This window comes from Hypomesus transpacificus, unplaced genomic scaffold, assembly GCF_021917145.1.
Source record: "Hypomesus transpacificus isolate Combined female unplaced genomic scaffold, fHypTra1 scaffold_27, whole genome shotgun sequence".
Classification (NCBI taxonomy): domain Eukaryota; kingdom Metazoa; phylum Chordata; class Actinopteri; order Osmeriformes; family Osmeridae; genus Hypomesus; species Hypomesus transpacificus.
In genome coordinates this window covers 1,660,186-1,679,537 of record NW_025813796.1, presented here as the reverse complement: position 1 = coordinate 1,679,537, position 19,352 = coordinate 1,660,186, and the positions used below count along the sequence as shown (strand labels likewise).

Here is a 19,352-nt window from a genome sequence, read left to right as displayed (position 1 = left end):
TTCAACATCTGTATTCTTGAGTGTCTGTGAGTGTGTGTGTATATATATATATGTGTCTGTGTGTTTCTGTGTCTCTGTGTGCCAGAGTGACCATGTCACCCTGTCTTTGTGTCTTGTCTTTGTGTGCGTGCGAGTGTGTGTGCCCACGTGTGTTTCCCAGTGACACCCAGATAAGGCTATCGCCACACAAGCACTCACATCTCACCTGTTTACCCAAAGAGTCAGAGTCAGCCATTTCACCACTCTCCTCATGTTATCTAGCAGCTCTTAGCTCTGAGACAAACACTGTGGACTTATCACAGATGAAGGTGTGTGTGTGTGGGGGGGGGGGGGGGGGGGGGGGGGTAGAGAGAGACGTGGACGTGGGTGGGTGGGGGGGGGGGGCGGGGGGGCGGGGGTTTGTTGGAATGTGATAACGTACTCATCAAAGAAAAGAAAGGCACACAGAGGGATCGTAAATACATCAGCCATTGGCCATTGTTAACTAATGGGACCAAGTGACAGGAGAACTGATACCAACAGTAGCTTAGTCAATGGATAAACTGAACGCAAACTCCAAAGGCTATAGCGCAGTGAGCCAATGTCGGAGCTCCTTTCTGGAGGGATGTTGACGATCATCTTTTCTATTAATTCCATTTCCTTGAATGACGATTTTCTGTTCATGAATGGTAAGTTTTGGTGGAGGTTAGTTATGCAGTTATCCCATCTGTTCTTTTTTCTACAGCTACATAATGAGATGTCTGTGGCGCACGCCTCTCTTATCTCATAAGACAAATCATGAATTAATAAAACGTTTGGAAAAAACAACAACAAAGGCCAGACCATAAACCTGGAAAGGAAATGGACAAAAACCCAATAGTATCATTCCAAAGTTAAAGAAGGAAAATAACAAATCCATCGTGGGACGTTTCGGAAAAAAAAAACATAGCTTTATTTCGTTTTAATAACCCATCTGTAGGTGGCTGTGGGTTTTGCTGTCTAACGTCACAGATGTATCCCTCTATGTCACAAAGTAAGGCTTTGGCGCTGCTCTCGTTACAGCTATCACAACACACCGATACAATACTTCATCTGGGGTACTTGTCCAATCAATGTCAGCTCAGCCAGACACTAATGGTTCTAAGGTTATTAATAACCTTAATAGCCCCGCAGTAAAGCACAGGCCTGTGTGTCTCCTATACTTGCTGGAGGAGGGAAAAGGAGAGAGAGAGAGAGAGAGAGAGAGAGAGAGAGAGAGAGAGAGAGAGAGAGAGAGAGAGAGAGAGAGAGAGGGAGAGAGAGAAAGAGAGAGAGGGAGAGAGGGAGAGATAGAGAGAGAGAAAGAGGGAGAGGGAGAGAGAGAGAGAGAGAGAGAGAGAGAGGGAGAGAGAGAGAGAGAGAGAGAGAGAGAGAGGAGGAGAGGGAGTGGGAGAGGGGAGTGGGAGAGGGAGAGGGAGAGAGAGAGGGAGAGAGAAACCGAGGGGGGGGGGGGGGGGTTGCAGTGACTTCTTCATACAGTGTGGGGTTTGAACAGCTTGAAGAAGTACACTAATTTATTCCGGTTAGGCACATTAGACTCCGATGACGCGAAGCAGGCTGTAAACCTCGGAGCAACCTATTCCTAACCTTCCTTCCCACCTGCTACGAAATGTAATTCCTGGCGCTCGTCAGGGATTTGCTCTGAAGGCATGCCCTTCCTCAAACCTGGTTCCGCTGTACACCAGGGGCCCTCCTTTCCATCTCCCCTACTCATAAAAAATGAGATTACATTTCAGAAATGAAGTGCAGAACCAGTCAATGCCACGTAATTTCTCATTTTGTCGTTCTGAATGTAGTCCTTATTCATTCTAATTGATGAGACGGGGTTCTTTCTCTTTGTTGCAGAAGGTCTGTTCAATACCGTTCAGCGCTGAGGCCTGATGGGATGCTTGTACCGCTCGCTTGCGTGTGGTGCCTGACATGAGGCGGGGCTGTCAGAGAAAGTCTGGGGACTGGAGGTCCAGGGGTCTCCAAGATCTCAGCTGGAAGCGCCATGAGCTGATTTGTACATTCATCTGGTGAGAGGTGTTTCGAGATTTGCCTGAAATGTACGAAAAAATGCTTCTTTGTGTATGAATGAGTGTGTTTACGTGGGTGTGTGTTTCAGTTTGTGCCCTCTTGTGCGAGAGAGTTCCTGACAGACCCCTTTGACGTGTGCTCAGAATAATCGTTGAATAAAAAAGTACTCCAACAGCCTTTTTCACGTCCATCCGTCTTGTTCTCAAACTCATTGACACTGTCAACAACAAAATGTAAAAGTGTGTCCCGAAAGATTTATGTGTCCTTTGACTTGTTTTTAACTATGACTGTGTTGGGAACTTCTTCTTTGTCCCTTTCTCTCCTACTCTCTCTATCTTTCTCTCGTTCGCCTCTGTCAGTCTCTCTCTCTCTCTCTCTCTCTCTCTCTCTCTCTCTCTCTCTCTCTCTCTCTCTCTCAGTCTCTCTGTCCTCCACCGGCCCCCAAACTCATTTAATGAATGAGTTTTTCCCCCCCGTGTCAGGGTGATTGATACTGGTCAGCTCCACGCACGCGGAAATTGATCCGGAGTGACTGCAATCAGGGGCACCGCTCCCTGGTCAGCCCCGTTGCCTAGCAACCACCACTCTCAGCGGCCAGCCGGTGCGTCCACTGTCCCCCTCTTGCACTGCCCCCCCCCCACCACCACCACCACCACCCAGACCCCCCTCATAACCCCCCTCCCCCAGTGGTCTCACGGTGACTGACCCCCCTCAGTCATATATCACTGTGGAGGAAGGGGCGGAAAGTTCGGGGAAGGAGGGAGGGAGGCAGTTGGTGGGGGGGGGGGGGGGGGGGGGGTAGCAGGACCATCTCCACACACCTAATGTCCCCATTCATCTTTCACCTTGTTCCATCAAAAATAGCCAGCCTTTAGTCCAGGAACCAGCGCTTCAAGGCCCTGTCCATCCACTCTCCGGCTCAGCAGCCCAGTTCATTTGACCTGTCTCCTTCAAACCATGACTGATGCCCTTTCTCTGTATCTTTCGTCTCGTATTCGATACCGCAGCTCTACCCCTGAAATAACAAAGCACTGCAGGAACTCAATTGAGCCCGAATCCACAGGATGTCGTGTGATCTTTGCTCTTCAATGTGACCTTGCAGGGGGGAATAATCAAATGCTGTTAAAATGTGTTAAATTACATAACCATCACACAGCTGTGAACGTGAATAGTGTCCAGTGTTAGGGTTTATGATAACAACAACACCGTGAACCCAACCACAACCTATCCACAACATCTGCAGTCATGTGACACTTGGGCATCCAGGAGACCCCCCCCCCCCCCTCCGGGTCCTCCCTTTCTCTCCTGCCGACCTCCTCCCAGCTCATCAAGTGATTGGTTTCCACTGCCAAAACGAATTCGAATATGTAAAACAGAATGACAGTATTTACGTCATGCCTTACTCATTTCCTGAAAGCAAGACTGTGTAGGTGTGTGTGTGTATGGACTTGGAGTGTGTGTGTGTGTAAGAAATTATTCATTGGCACTAGGCAGCCGACGGCACGGCCTTTGTACAGTGGGCTACGCTAAGTACAAGAACTGCAATTTCACGCTTCTTGATTGAGACAAAGACAACGCTGCCCATTCCACAATTATGAAGCCCAGTGCATTGCTGTTCATCTCCAGCTGGCTCCATCGACAGACAGGCGATTGATTATTAATTGTCTTTTCACGAGAGGTGTGCAGATTTAAAGCTGTCTTATTTTCCCTACGCTACGGAAAAACTATGTGAATGATTAGGAAAAGATGATGATCAATTCCGCGCCACTCAGCTCTCACATATGTTTGTTTGGCTTGTGTCGTCTCCGGTGGAGGCACCGTTCCAGCTAATGCTTATGCGTGTACAAGCCATTAAACAGTTAAAAAAGATAAGTTATTTGACAGTTTGAGTGATTAGGTGAAAAAAGGTGAGTGCTAAGGTAACACAAATTTCACACTATAAGTAGAAAAAAACATACGCTTTGAACGACCTGTAGCTTTGTTTGGGTCCATGTTGTTGACAGGAGTGAAAACACATTTAGAATTTGTTTGTCTCCAATTTGGCCATGAAGCAGTTTGGCCAGGTCATTAACCCAAATTGGCTAATGGACGATTCACGGCAATTTGATTGCAACCTCTTCTTCCGGCCCATTGAGCACAGAACCTATCTGACATATGCCGTGGAGCGTAGATGGCCCTAATGCAGCACTAGTCCTGCCTCCCCATACGCCTCATCTGTCCATGCTGAGAGAGAGAGAGAGAGAGAGAGAGAGAGAGAGAGGGAGAGAGAGAGAGAGAGGGTGGGGGGGAGAAAGGAGAGCAATGGGGAGAGGGAGACATTGGAGAGGGGAGGTGAGGTAAAAGTGTGGATGGCCTGAATGCAGCTCCTGTCCCGCCTCCCTGTAGGCCTCGCCTGTCCATGCGGAGAGAGAGAAAGAGGGAGAAACACCGAGAAAACAGAGAGTGAGAAACGGACAGAGAGCGGTGGGGGCGAAAGATAGAGAGACAGAGAGAACGAGAGAAGAACGAGAGAAGAACGGAGTCCGAAAGAGAGAGCGAGGGAACGAGAGAGAGGCGGGAGGGAAAGCGGACTGCACTGACGCTAACCCTTCCGCCCCAAACAGCTCATAAGACTGCTGAACTGAACAGCCAATTCAATCTCCACCTCTTTCTTTAATGAGCTAGCGTGTTAGAATTTCCCCAAAGGTGATGTCACCTGAGATCAAGCTATCTTTGCCGTCCCGGTATCTACAGCCCTGTTGAACCCGATCTGCTTCTATCAGCATACCAGATCTCACTTCTGGCTTCCAGAACATTGCGAGTATCACTTTTCGACCCCGTCTCCCGGTTACCATGGCACCACCCCTCCTCTCTCTCTCCGTCACTCTTATCTAACGATGGGGTACATCCACCTGCGGAGGACGTGGAGACAGGGCTTCGCCAGGCGCCTTGTCTGCGACAGAGTCATTTCCCTCCCCCCCCCCCCCCCCCCCCCGTTTAACTGTAGAAAAAAACATGGGTCCACTTTCAATGAAGCTGGGGGTTGTCATTTAGGGTTTGGGAGTGCGATCGGCAGGGAGTGAAGGGGTTGGTGGGGGGGGGGGGGGTGTAACAAGCTTGGGGTTGAACATGGTTCTGAGACAGAGGCTCCCTAGAACCTTCTGGAATGAGGGTGACGCGACCTCGGGGAACTGACACGACTGGAAAGGTCATCTCTGAAATGTCACTGGCCATTTCAGACTGAGTATAAAGGGCCACTTTGTTGTACCGTGTCTGTCTCCAGAATCAGCTAAGATGCTTTACAGATGAAGCCCAGAGGAATATGTACTGCCTCTCCACTCTAAGCATTTCAAGGGGGTGAGAAATGGAGATGGGCTCGTGTGAAACACCTTACATTTAGTTATTTTAGCAGACGCTCTTATCCAGAACGACTTACAGTAAGTGACCTTGTTTGTCAGATGACATGTTTGTGTGTGTGTGCGGTGTGTGTTTATGTTAGGGGAGAGCACAAAAAGCACCAAGTGACTACTGGTCAACTTAATGCATCCTGCATTGAGCAACCAGACATGCGAGCATTGGAGCTATAGCTTGCAATAAACATAACAACGTTCACATAATAATAGGACAACTTAGGTCATGTAAAGGTTACATTGCATGTCTCTGAGATGCCAGGTTGTAAACTGTGACTGTACAGAATCCCTGAAATACTGTGCCAGTGTTAAACACCAAAACAACGCTGTAAAGCTGGAGGCTTATATGCACAACATGCCATCTATTCCCGGCTTGCAGAAAAAAACAAACATATACCCTTTCGAGACAAATAGGCTCCACCTCAACACCGGATGTTTATTTATTTGATTTCGTCGATAGGTGAGGTCTCCTTTAAGCATCCGATGGAGTTAATTAATTAGATTCGAAATGCGTGCATCTTGCCGTGGCATGATTCCAATCGCATCCGTCTTCTCGGTGGGGATACGGAATGGCCGGAGCTGCGGGGAGAGAGATTGAGAATCCACGCGATCAGAAACAAACTATACTAGCCATTTCAGCCACAGCCGGTCGCTTCTCTGCTTATGAAATGTGATATGTGATGCCAACGGACACCCTCCTCCTAAACATGTCGCCTCCTCTGATGAATGCATAGCCTTTTTTGTCGTCTCACCACAGCCGGGAATGTCAACAGCACGGCAAGATGGTCCGCATAGCAAGCGCGCTGGGTCTGATAATGTTCAGTGTTGCTTTGCTCATATTGTCACTGATAAGCTACGTGTCAATAAAAAAAGATTTTCTCTTCACTACCCCCAAATATGCAAATTCGGGGGGACCACGGATGTACATGTTCCATGCAGGATTTAGGTAAGTTTTTTTGTAGATTGTCTTAGAACATGCGTTTTTGAAATGTAGCCTAGACCATATTGTGTTTTATGGCGTATTTCCGACATAAAAGTTAAAATAGTGTTTCTCAATGGACTGAGGGTGATATTGTGCGCCACAAATCAAAGGCCTTCACTTGTACAGAAGCCTACACATTTGAAAGCTCTGTTGATATCTTCAATCATACATCAGGGTTATAAGTCTCATTAAATCAGTTAGCTAGCCTACAATTGTCCATTTTTGAATTGGGTTGTAGGCATGAACACTGCATTTTCAGGGTTGTTTTCATTGGTATCCTAGCACTGCTGTGTGAATATCAAGCCCACCCTATGAAAAGAGGGCATCATTTAATCCTCGACATGAAAACAAGCAGAGCGCATGTTCTGACTTGTGCTCTTTCCGAGGCCATATGCTGAGGTCGTGAACGCGCCGCTCTGACGCCATGGTCACTGACTGCTCGAGGGAGCTGTCCTTGGTTCTGATTTACACGAGTGCTAGATTCATTTCCTCCCTGTAATCATCCCCTCTTTGTTGCTGCAGCCAAGGTTATGTGGAGGGAGCCATTTTGCGGAGCGTACTATCTGGCCAGTTCCTAACCAATGACTCCATCTGTTATTAACTGTTTTGCTTTCTGGGCCAGATATTAGGCTAACAACCAAGGTTTTGTCTACACATGAAGAAGGGTGAAAACAACTGAATATTAAGAACTTTTTTTTAACCTTCTAAATATTTTATATTTGTAATTAATCATAAACATGATCACCGTCGTCCCCACAGAAATACACAAATCATGGATACATTTGAAATGTCAACAGCCCAGATCAAAGCCTCTTGCTCCTTTCCAACACTTCCACCCTGACAGGGAAGTTGTAACTAAGCATGGCTTGAGCAGCCGGTTCTCAGTGTGGTCTGAAGTGGGCCTGCTGGGTTGGCACTGCCCATAGCTGGCAGCAGTGCCACTGAGCAAGGAATGCTGGGTCAAAAACATGTTACTAGCTCTAAACCCAGATACAGCCAAGATCTTTGGACTTGGCTAACAATGCTACCCTTGGACCAAAGATCTTTCCTGATGGTCTAAGGGTAGATACCAGGATCGCCGAGGGCAACCTGGGTTCAGACACCTTCTAGAACCATTAGACATGTTATTCCCGGGACAACACTGAATTCTTAACCTGATCCCTAACCTTAACCTCACTGTCCTCCCTCAGGTCTCAGTTGGCTATGAAGTACCTGGACCCGGCCTTCACCCCTCTGACTAACGCCTTGAACGAGGGCCTCCAGGAGAACGCCTCCAAGTGGCGCTACAACCGATCCGCCTTTGTGGAGCAGAGGTGAGGGACCGCAGGGTCAATGAAGCGCTATGACGCCATGAGTCACTGTAGAAGAACGTAGGATTCTAGTCATGTGCTGTATGTGGAGAGAACATGGACGATCCTTGCAGAAATCGAACGAAGGGTGTCGTACTCTCCAAATGGTAAGAAGTGACAACGCCTCTGGCAGAGGGACCTAGCGGCGCGCGATTGGAAACGACCGTTTTGCCTTTTAACTTCCCTCTTTGCCTTCCAGGAAGGAGATTTCCCAGTACATCGACGTGGCGCACAACTTCACCCTGACCCGCGGTGGCGTGCGCGTGGGCCAGCTGATGCACTACGACTACTCCAGCCACAAGTACGTGTTCTCCATCGGGGAGAACTTCAAGTCCCTGCTTCCCGAGGCCTCGCCCGTCATCAACAAACACTACAACGTGTGCGCCGTCGTGGGCAACAGCGGCATCCTCACGGGCAGCCGGTGCGGCTCCGAGATCGAGAAGTTTGACTTTGTCTTCCGCTGCAACTTTGCGCCCACCGAGATCTTCCGCAGGGACGTCGGGCGGAGGACCAACATGACGACCTTTAACCCCAGCATCCTGGAGAAGTACTACAACAACCTTCTGACCATCCAGGACCGGAACAACTTCTTCCTGAGCCTGAAGAAGCTCGACGGCGCGATCCTGTGGATCCCCGCCTTCTTCTTCCACACTTCGGCCACCGTGACGCGCACGCTCGTCGACTTCTTCGTGGAGCACCGGGGGCAGCTGAAGGTGCAGCTGGCGTGGCCTGGCAACATCATGCAGTACGTCAACAAGTGAGTCTTATCGTCTCCCTTTATGTCTGCGTCGACTCATTCAACCAGCATAATAATAATGACAGAAAGAATGATGCAGCAGGTATAATAATTATAATACTCCAAATCTATGCAAGCATTGTCTTGAGAGCCCATATGATTGCTCCATAACCCCTGCCAATAAGAGTTCAAATGGGTTGATTTATTTCACATGGGCATCCACAATATCAAACATCATAGACAGCAGATAGACAACAAGGACTCCTGGTTTATGATACTTCCTGTTAGTGACTAGAATAGAATGCTGAAACGACTCCCTGGCTGTGTTCAGGTTTTTATTGAGCTGTGTTGTATGGAGAGATTTGGAGGGTGAGACAGGGATTATAAAACGGAGGATATTTGTGAATGGTATGTGTAGTGGAGACATGTGAAGAGGAGCTTAACTTACTGTTCACTGTTGCCTGCAGAAGGGACTGAATGCACTGTAATCTCCCTCAATCCCATTAAAGCGACCTGCTTGGACAGAATTACTCTATTTAAGAGGCTCAGTCCGCCTTAAGACACCTTGAGTGTGTATTGTTAAGAGCGATTTTAGTTTTACGTCAGTAGATGTGACACTGCTTCAACAGCCAAATTGGTTTTCAACTTAATACAGATATGAGCCCAGCTAGACAGCTAAAGCCAGGTAGTGGACCATTAGACCAAGAAAACGCCCTTGTGATCCCAGTGTGACATTTTAGCCTGAAGTCAGGGATACATGATAACAAAAACATGGTGTCAAACTCCTTTACAATTATATAACTCATTGTTTGTATTGTGTTTATGCACCAGTAATATCAAAAGAAGGAGCATGTTGTAATTTTGTCATTCTGAAATTTAGATTGAAGGCCCCTAAAGTACATTTCATTATTTTTCCTTACAGGGAATAGAAATACATTTATCACACAGGCTCCAGAAAATGTATACCTTCTGTTTTATAAATTGTACGTATTTCATTTGGATGGACCCTAGTAAAAAGCCATAGATTTCCCAGCATGAAAAGCTAACAAACAAATGTACAAAGTACGAAACCACAACAACACCTTTACAGAGATGAGCTCATAAAACAAAATATATCAGCCAACTAAGCCAAACACGGACACCTTACGCTTTCATATAATTCCCTGCGGAAATCATTTACGCGAAGGACCACAAAGAAAATGAAGCTTTCAATAGTGGCTGTAAATAAACAACACAAACACAACTCTGTATTACTAAATTGTTCAAACTTGTCCGGTGTGTTCTCATAAGGCCTTTCTCCGTGTCTGCACGTCCAGATACTGGAAGACCAAGCAGCTGTCCCCCAAACGCCTGAGCACGGGCATCCTCATGTACACCCTGGCGTCGTCGATGTGCGACGAGATCCACCTATACGGCTTCTGGCCCTTCGGCTGGGACCCCAACACGGGCAAGGAGCTGCCCTACCACTACTACGACAAGAAAGGCACCAAGTTCACCACCAAGTGGCAGGAGTCCCACCAGCTGCCCGCCGAATTCAAGCTCCTCTACAAGATGCACACGGAGGGCCTTCTGAAGCTGACGCTGTCGCACTGTGCCTGAGACGCTCCGGCTATGAGTAAGGGGGGGGGGGGTTTGAAGGAGTTGGATGCATCTGCCCAGCCCGCTGTGCTAGGCCCCCTTCTTACTTCTTAGCCATTGGGATCCCAATGTCCTGGGAGGGGGTTCGTGGCCGTGACCATTAGCTGGCTATATCGCTGCCTCTCTCGCGCTTTTCAACCCGCTACAGCACAACTGCAGCGATGATATTCAGTTAGATGTCCATCTATAAGTGAACTCGCAGTTGTTTACTCTTAACAGAGCTTTGGGCTGTAGAGGTTTTTATTCCCTGTCTTAGTGGGTTGGAGCCGGCTGGTTGTCTGTAGTGATGAGAAAAAGGTATTGGGCTCCGTTGGTTTTTCTCAGGAGATTTCAGTCGGTGTGGGTTTTCATATTCTCGAAATACAATATCAGTAAATATTTCAAATATCATTCAACAAGCACAAGAAAAACAACAGGTCACCTTAAAGATACCTACAGTAGCTGTGGGACCGAATGGCATGCGCGAAGAAATTCAGCCGGACATGACCAAGTATGCAGATGGTAATTGCAGTGTATGAATGAATTCTCATGTACTTGAAAGGGACAGAAAAGAGGATGTGAGAGAAATGGAGAGTTCATGAATTTGTGGTTCCCATACTCAGGTGGTAAAAGAACTAGAAGAAGTTAAACAGACCTTTCAGCCATATCTTCCAGCAGCTTGGCAGATTTATTCCTGGATCTTTGCTCTCAATTATACGTATAACCGACCATCCGAGATGACAAATATTTGAATCCAGATGTTTCCTTTCTATTCATAGAAAGTAAGGCAGGCTGTTGTCATCATCTCCCTCCGTTTTTAGAATTGAATTACTTCCTATATCTCAAAGCCCGTGTATGCGTGTGCAACTTGCGTGCTTCGCATTGAATAACCTACGTTGTCAAAGTCTACAGTCCATGTGTGTATGTGCGTGTATGTTACATAGGGGTTTTAGCTCATCGGTGTGTGCTCTTGCAATGCACAGTGTGCTGTCTCATTAGTACATGTGATGATGCCCTCAGGGATGGTGCAGGGGCAGTCTCAAAGGAGCGTTCAACCAGCTGTGCTGTATAAATCAAGTCTAACTTTGGGAATATGGAGCTATCCATTATGGTGCCAGCCATGGCGCTTGTCAAAGGTTTCGGATTTGGTCATATACCGTAAGTGAAATTCGGGTGAGATTTAAGTCAGCCGTTTCAGATTTCACATCAAGGCAGGTAGGCTATGAAAGAAATATACTATTTTTGTAATCGAGCTGATTTCAAAAAGCTATTTTTCTTGTCCTGTTTCAGAGTTGAAGTGTTGTTGTCCTTGTTACACTTTGTTTCTTCATGAATTTCTGATTTTGAACTTCTGATTTTAGTAAGCATATTCAGATATCCTACCTTTAGTCATACATATCTATTGTATTCATATGTATTCTATACTTGATTATATTGTTCTCATCTTGATTTAAGGATAACTAACACAGAAATTATGCCAAAAATAAATAAAAATATACATAATTTGACTACATTGGATGATTGTTAGTGGCGCTTTCTGAAAACTCAATGTCAATTTTGAAAGCACATTTTCTTATGTATCACAAGTTTTGAATTGAATGTTACTGTCCTGTCTATTGATTTGCATTGTGACTTCCTGGATTCCGCAGTGTCCAAGGCTCTCTGGCATAGTAGAAAGCTCATGCTAAGAAGACATATTATCAACATACAATATATATCATTCCTGAGCCAACTAGAGCTTTTTAAAAACAGTTTAGAACGGTTATTTACATGAACACTTGCTAGCATACCGTATGTGGCAAATGGTAAGTGGGAACTGTTACCGCCATACTTAGTCAACCAAATAGTATAGATTCATTGCAGAACAACCATCAATCCATCCAGCCTAAAAAACAATTGGCCTATGTAAAGGAAACAGAAATTCAGACATTTTAATCGTTGAAATGCCAGATGTAAACCTGATAGCGCCAGACTGGCGTGACAGTAGTGGGGTGCTTTTCCACTCCCTACTGTCCCTGCAAATACAGTTTAATACGCTGAGCCACTGTTAAGACGACTAAGCCCTGTCGTTTCTGTGGGAATCGAGAAGAAAAGGACGCATCTCATGCAGCGCCGGTAGAGTGTGAGTCTAGCGGCTCAGTGAAAGGAGAGAAGTGATTTCAACTCGGGCAGGGGGTCCAGTACACTGGAGTAGCCTCCGTATTGATGAGAGTGGCACATGTGTATATTCAAACCCCCGCACAACACCGAGTATAAGCAAGATCTTTTGGGTGTTTTTTTTTTATTCACTAGCCAGTTCCCCTCTGACTCCCCTCTCCACATGGCTTCAGTCGACTCTAACACCCACAATCATTAAAGCCTGCTTCATTGACCTGCCTCCAGAATCAATCCTTTTATATTCCCTCTGTCTTCCAGCCCTTGACTAAAGATGTTTTAGTTTAGCCCTACAGACTCAGAAGCTCCTCCGGTTGTGGACTATTTTCTTTCTGTGTTCTGTCGTTGGCTGCAATGAATCTTATTCTCCCGGCTGGTTGAAAACAAAAAGGTTCAGACGGCAGAATATACCTATGTATCACGTTTAGTACACTGGACATCACTGAAATCCTTGGTCAAATGGAGTGCATTGAAATTGCATTTTCAAATAATAATTTTCCCTTTATCAGACTATTTCATGCAACATTTCATTTTGCACTAGGAACTTCGAACAAGCCAATGAGAATTCATTGATTGTAGAATTATTTGTACTGTGTATTTATAGTATCACACTTTTACCCTATTGTTCTTTTGTCCTGTAAAATGTCATTCATTTTTCAGATCAGTACAAGTCTGAGTTCCCCTTTTGTGATTATTTCAGTATCAGATTTTAATTTGTTCATTGTTTATGAAATATCAAATGTGTTGTACAAGTTTGTTTGCATCTTTGTATTAGATGTTTGGGAATAATACGTCTAAAGTGTTGATGGTATCAGTCAGAAGTACATGGTCTGTTAATGTCTAATTCCTTGAATGTTGAGGCACAAACTAATGACCGACCATGATCTGAATGCCGGTTTTCTGAATGTGACGTTCTAATAGTTGTGGAGAACATATCCTCACGTTTGCCCTCCCTCAAAGTCTTGTGAATGTAAATGCACTTTCTGATTCCTTTACTGTATACCAGGAGTCCTCTGGTGCAGAGATTTGTGTCAAATAAATTTCAGGTTTATCATTTAAGCGTACTGTCTTCATTTCGTTGGATCCATAGATTCAGAACAAGTCCTGAAAGCACACAGCTGTGTTTTTCATTAACACATCCACTCACAAACCTGTAGGTTTGACAACCTAAACAACAACTTGTACACATAAAATGACTGGCCTATTCACATGAAATCACCTTTGGCCTTTAACTCCCTCAGGGAGTTGGGAGGGGCACATGCATAATATGGACTGTTCAGCTCCTGAAATGCAGCATTTTTGTCAACCATTTTGTATGTCCTTTTACTTCTATTCACGAAACAATTATTAAAACAATTTATATTGATTTATGACGGATGTGTTTATAGTTACAGTATGGTAGCCTATATTTTTTCAACTGGAAAGGAAACCACTAGATTTTCTGTCCCCTCACTTGTTTTTTCATAACTGTATCATGCTGTACATTAACATTAACAGTACATAAAACACTGTTGCAGTATCAGTCCAAATGTTGGAACATTCATTCATCAGTAACTGTTCAAATCCTTGAATCACTTCCATCATGACCTAACGGTGTCCCTGGCTTGTGGTGTGCAGCCAAATGAAACTTCCTCTTGCATTGCCAGCTAGAGATGATTCGTGAGGATTCGCTGCTGAAGCCTGGTCAGTGCTGATCCAGGTCTACTCTATTGACTTCAACATTTCTCACATCAACTGATGATAATACTTGTTGCCTCCTATTCATCTTTTCTGGTATCATTTGGATCAATGGTTTGGTTATCCTCCCCTCAAATGGACCTACTGTATAACAGAAACCAAATAAAGCTGCATTATCCCAGTTAGGTTGTCCTGCAGAGGAAGACCTTATGTATTATGCAAACACAGTGAGGTGGATGTAGTAATTACAGGGACTCTGCCAACGTGTTCATTTAAAACCTGAGAAACTTCACTTCGGTCCCAACTCTGACAGCACAATTAACTAAAGGGGATACACTGTCTTTTTCCTTCCCTGTGCATAATGTAAACAGAAATTATGCAAAGCAGACTGGCCAATCAATAAAGCCTGCTGAGGATGAGAAAGGGGTTGTGAAGAAAGTGCAACCTTCCACGTTGAGTGAGAGACATATGAATAGGGATGGGTCACTATTGTGTGTTCTCAACTGTAAAATCAGACTCAATCTGTCACTCTGTAAGAAACAGACAAACAACCAGGTTCAATGTAAGGTTACGCCACCTTTAATGCTTACACATAAAGGTTGCAGACCAGATAACAGCTATTTTTGTCTAATGGGGTTGTTAACAGAGGGTCACATATTGCAACTCAACAGTAGAAAATAAATACATTGAATATATGATCTGCACAAATTGCATTATGGTGCCAAATTCCATGTTTTTGCGTCAAACATATGATAAGCTTAGGCAAATGTAAAGCATGTCGAGCACATCCACCTCAATCAAAATGGGTTATTATTAATACTGTTTTCAGCTAAAACGGATCAGGCAATAGTGATGACAAAAGGCTAAGATGTTGATATTCATTGTATTTATTTCTTATGATCATGTACATTTTCATATTTATCACTGTTCATATTTATAAATATATAGAATTGTCTCCATTAAGTTTCATAACCTTCTTTCTTGAACTGTGCTGCATACAACATCCCATTTCATGATGATTTCATAAATTTTGAAATAACAATTACGCAAAGAAGTCAGAAGTAAACAACATTTGAGTGTGGGACACTAGCCTATGATTATTTCCTGAATATGACTTGATTTGTATGACTGTACCTCAATCTTTGGGACCTCTGACAATTCTTATGCCAAATGTATTTCCTGATTCTCATTGATGTAGTAGCTGTTGCTGTCTTTTTTTCCTATCTGTGGCGTAAAGACAATGTAGTCACTTTGCAGTATGCTGCTGGTCAGCTGCATGTGCGGTGGTCTCTCTCTCAGTGATAGCGGGGGTGAAAGGCCAAGGATCAAAGGGCACAAGAAATGAAGAACTGTGTTTTTATGTCCATGCTGAGAATCATGAAACGAAAATGGGACACTGTGAAATTGAGAAGCCTACCTGGAATAGATTATTAAATTGTAAACGGAAAGATGACTTTAACAGTTTTGTTTGTTATGAGTACACACAAGCAAGGTAAAGATAAACCAACCTTCACAAGAGCGAATATTCATAACAAAGAAGCATCAACTCAGGCTAAAATGGCTGCTTTCTCATGTAGATTTACAGTTTGTCGGGAAAGGCTGCGAATAATCAATATAGCCTAGTGCTCGGTAAAAAAAAAAAAACAAATCTCAAACGATTGTTTATTCTAGATTCATGGTAATACTGCCATTAGCCTACTGCTATTAATTATTATTATTATTATGACAGGAATATTATGACAAAAATAGGAACAATAGAGTATCCAAATTCAATAGATTTATTTTATTTATTGTATTTTTAAAAACAAAATTACTGATGTCAAGTGAATATAGGCTGACATGGATGTTTGTTTGTTTTAATGCAGAGCTGAATTTCGATCCTCGTATTTAATCATCATTTGTTAAAAATCATCGTTTGTTATAAACAAACAAAAAAATGACCAAAGTAAGTAAGCTATGCAAGCGTCAAAGGTCAGATGGCTCGAGCCAAGGCATGACCTCTGATCCTGGGTGACCCCTATTCTTCTGCTCTAATGTCACGAGCTTGTAAAACAGAATGGCCTTCAAAGCATCAAAAGCCTCCGAAAGTGACCATAGTGGACAGAAATGTAAAATATCGTTATGTTCAATATTTAACGTCTACTCTAAAACTTGGCGTAAAGCCGCAGTATTGCAGAGGAAAACTAAACGTTTATTTGATGCCTTTGAAAACTAATAGACAATTTATTTTGGGTTCTTTGGTGACATGTTTTCCTCTTACATTTATTTCTTCTGAAACGTATAATAATTTTTTGACAGGCATGATTTATTGTTAGATAGGAACCAACACTGACTGTCGCTGTCTCTGATCAATCAATACATTAAATGTTATTATTAAAATACCGCAGACAAGGACATTAAATAATCATGGTGAGTTGATGGGACAAGCCTTTTCCCTCCGTGTTAATAATTACGGCTGTATGTGTTGTTGGTCTTTGCACTTTACAAATAGACCTCCCTGCCTTTATTATAAGTTGTGTGAATTGATAAAAGTGTTGATATAAAGGACTTCAAAGTTGAAGTCCATAATAAATTGACCACAATTATTTTAAGAATAGACACATTAGGCTACAGATCAATTTGAATTTAAGGAAAATGTGTGACTTTTGGCAAACTTCCACGTTCTTCATTGTCAAATCCTTTTAAAACATTCTTTAAAACTTTTCTACAATTCAATGGCTGTCAACTTTTTCCTTAATGATTCGTGTTAAAGCCTTCCATGTGTTCCTTTGTCTAAACAATCTCATTCTAATCGAGAAAACAAGGAGCCATTTATTTTAAAATATCGAAATGGATCTCTGTAAATTCCTAAATTTTATGCAAATTTAAAATGTAGCCTACATAAAAGGCTTATCTATTTTGAGCACTGATCAGGAAAACATTTTATGCTCCAATCTAAACAGGTTTCAAGCATATCATCAGAAAGAAAGTTTGAAAGTTTGAAAAGAGAGAGAAGTGTGTGTGTGTGTGTGTGTGTGTGTGTGTGTGTGTAGAAGTGAGGGCTGGGGAGCATCATGGCCAGTTGGATGATACAATAATTTCAATAATGAAATGAATGATAATATTAAAAGGCTAATCCTACCAATACTAATTAGGCACTGTTGATATTGTGATTCTGTTCGTACGTACATTTTGAAAATCGTGCACTACCAAAGATAGCCTATACATGGTTGGCTGCATAATGTTTGTCACACATAGCCTATGGTCAATAGGCCTACACATTTTTTGCCCACACACAGGCAAAACAACTACAATTATTTTAACATTATCACAATAGGTCTCCTCATATTGAGACTAAATGATATTATACAACTCAAAGTATCCACTGAGGTATCAACTATAACAATGTTAATTTGACAAATCATATTGCCTGCGTGCAACCACATGTGGATGTAAAAAAAAGTAGCTGCATGTGTATTCGCCTGCTTCCTGTCAAACTTGGCAACATGCAAGCTGAACCGACTCGAGCCCGGCCCACCGCGTTCACAGAGAGCTTACCTGCTTTGAAACATATCCTTAAGCGGTTCATTACGTTTTAAAACCATGAATGCGACAGGCTACAATATAATATATAACAGAGGGATTTCGAATACTTACCAAATGCTCCAAAATACAGAATATGGCCAAAATCTGCTAGGTCATGGAGATCGCGGTGTAGGGACAGATGCAAAGCAAAGCGCAAACTGATTGCCAGTAACGGTATAGATTAGCATGGGGTCTGCAGCACAATGATTCTAATCAATAACCCTGCACTTACATAGCAGATGGCTCGAGAGAGGACAGCAATGAAAGAAGAAAAGGAAGAAAAAAATTCCCAATCGACCCAGAGTTATTCAGGCCTGTCGTCAGACATTAGCTTTTCTTTTCATTAGAACTATACCACAGAGAAACTTTCAGATTGGTATGTTGTTGCATGCTATTCTTTGTTTAAAGCAGAAAATAACGTTAGCTATAGAGAAACAGCTTAAAAGGCTGATGGTAGAATGAATCACATGAATACACGTGATGTCCATCTAGCAACAATTGTCCTGTGACAGATTTAAACATCTTTCTGCCCTGCACTCACCGTCCTTGCTTGCCTTTATAGGTTATTAGCACAAGAGTTTAACTCTAAATCTAAACCTCTTCATCGGAAAAAAATATACCAGGCTAATAGATATTTATTTTCTATTTGAATTATCTTTCGGTTTTACTTCATGAAATATGAAAGGCTATGCATTGTTAAAAACAGTAACATATTCAGGTAAACTTAATTCCGACTGATTTGTAAATTGATATACCAACATAGCTCCGTTTCAAATAGTTCCTGTCATCTGTAGGAAAATATATTACTGTAAAAGTATGTTATACTACGAGTACCTCTATAAATAGTTAGGTAAGAGGAGTTGTAGCCTTCTTATTGGATTAAGATAAGACAAAAAGAAACATAATTGGTCACATTTGGTTCAAACAGCTTTAGGTAACAGATTTCTGGGATGCCGGTTGCTTTTGGAGGCTATTTTGTTCGGAGGTTGCGCAGATGTTGCTTTTGTTTAAAGACACTGTAATTAAGGACGAAGGGACAGAAGTCTGAAAAGCGTGACCTATTTTTCTTTTGATCAGCTGTCAAAGGAGGGGCGGGGGGTCCCTTATAGCAAGGGCCTCTTCCAAAACTTTCAGCTGGCAGCAGACGAGACCACAAATTGGGATGAACAGTATATTGTAGCCTACCTGCGAGGCTTCATCGTTGTTTGCGTGGCATCGACGACACAATTACCATGATGGGGGCTACAAGTTTAAAGTCTGATTTCCTCAAATACTATTTGTTTTACGATTGGACTCACTGCCCACTAAAACTCGATCTTTGTATGCACCAAAACAAGGGGTGGTGGTGGTGGGGGGGTGATTAATGGTAAACAAATCAAACTATTACAACCAACAGGCTTGTGTGTGTGTGTGTGCGTGTAAGAGAGAGAGAGAGAGAGAGAGAGAGAGAGATGGGAAAGATGGGGCATGTGATTTGATAACAGTCATGTTAACATGAAGGGGGGGGGGGGGGTGCGTGCGTTCGTTCGTGCATGAGAATAGTCTGTGAAGTGAAAAAATAGATAAAGAGAGGGAAAATAGAGAGAGACAGAGAAACAGAGAGAGAAATAGAGAAATGTATATCTCTTCCAAATACAATTTAGACCTAATGTCATTAAATTAAAATCTGGTTTGACAGCGTATCTGTACAATAAAATGTCTCTATTAAATGTTTAGTTGTACAGGATATTATGTATTTGGTTGGACAGTGAATACCAATTGGAGTTATACAGCCGTAAATGCAACAAATGCAAGTTTCAGGATAGTAAAGGGTTACAAAGAGTTAAGAAGAGATACAGACTTTCTGA

General features: G+C 43.3%; 1 protein-coding gene across 1 annotated transcript; it reads left to right on the top strand.

The window, feature by feature from the left end:
- The first annotated feature begins 6,008 nt into the window (after positions 1-6,008).
- st8sia3 (ST8 alpha-N-acetyl-neuraminide alpha-2,8-sialyltransferase 3) lies at positions 6,009-13,282 on the top strand. Its single transcript, XM_047014911.1, has 4 exons — positions 6,009-6,372; positions 7,599-7,721; positions 7,957-8,514; positions 9,810-13,282. The coding sequence occupies exons 1-4, from the start codon at positions 6,209-6,211 to the stop codon at positions 10,090-10,092; spliced, it is 1,128 nt and encodes a 375-aa protein (XP_046870867.1). The 5' UTR covers positions 6,009-6,208; the 3' UTR covers positions 10,093-13,282.
- Positions 13,283-19,352: the final 6,070 nt, after the last annotated feature.

Excerpts from the sequence above, each read along its gene's own strand:
- st8sia3 (XM_047014911.1), top strand. The coding sequence starts at position 6,209 with ATGGTCCGCATAGCAAGCGCGCTGGGTCTGATAATGTTCAGTGTTGCT. Across the intron at positions 6,373-7,598 it reads ATGTTCCATGCAGGATTTAG|GTCTCAGTTGGCTATGAAGT; the intron begins GTAAGTTTTTTT and ends GTCCTCCCTCAG. Across the intron at positions 7,722-7,956 it reads TCCGCCTTTGTGGAGCAGAG|GAAGGAGATTTCCCAGTACA; the intron begins GTGAGGGACCGC and ends TTTGCCTTCCAG.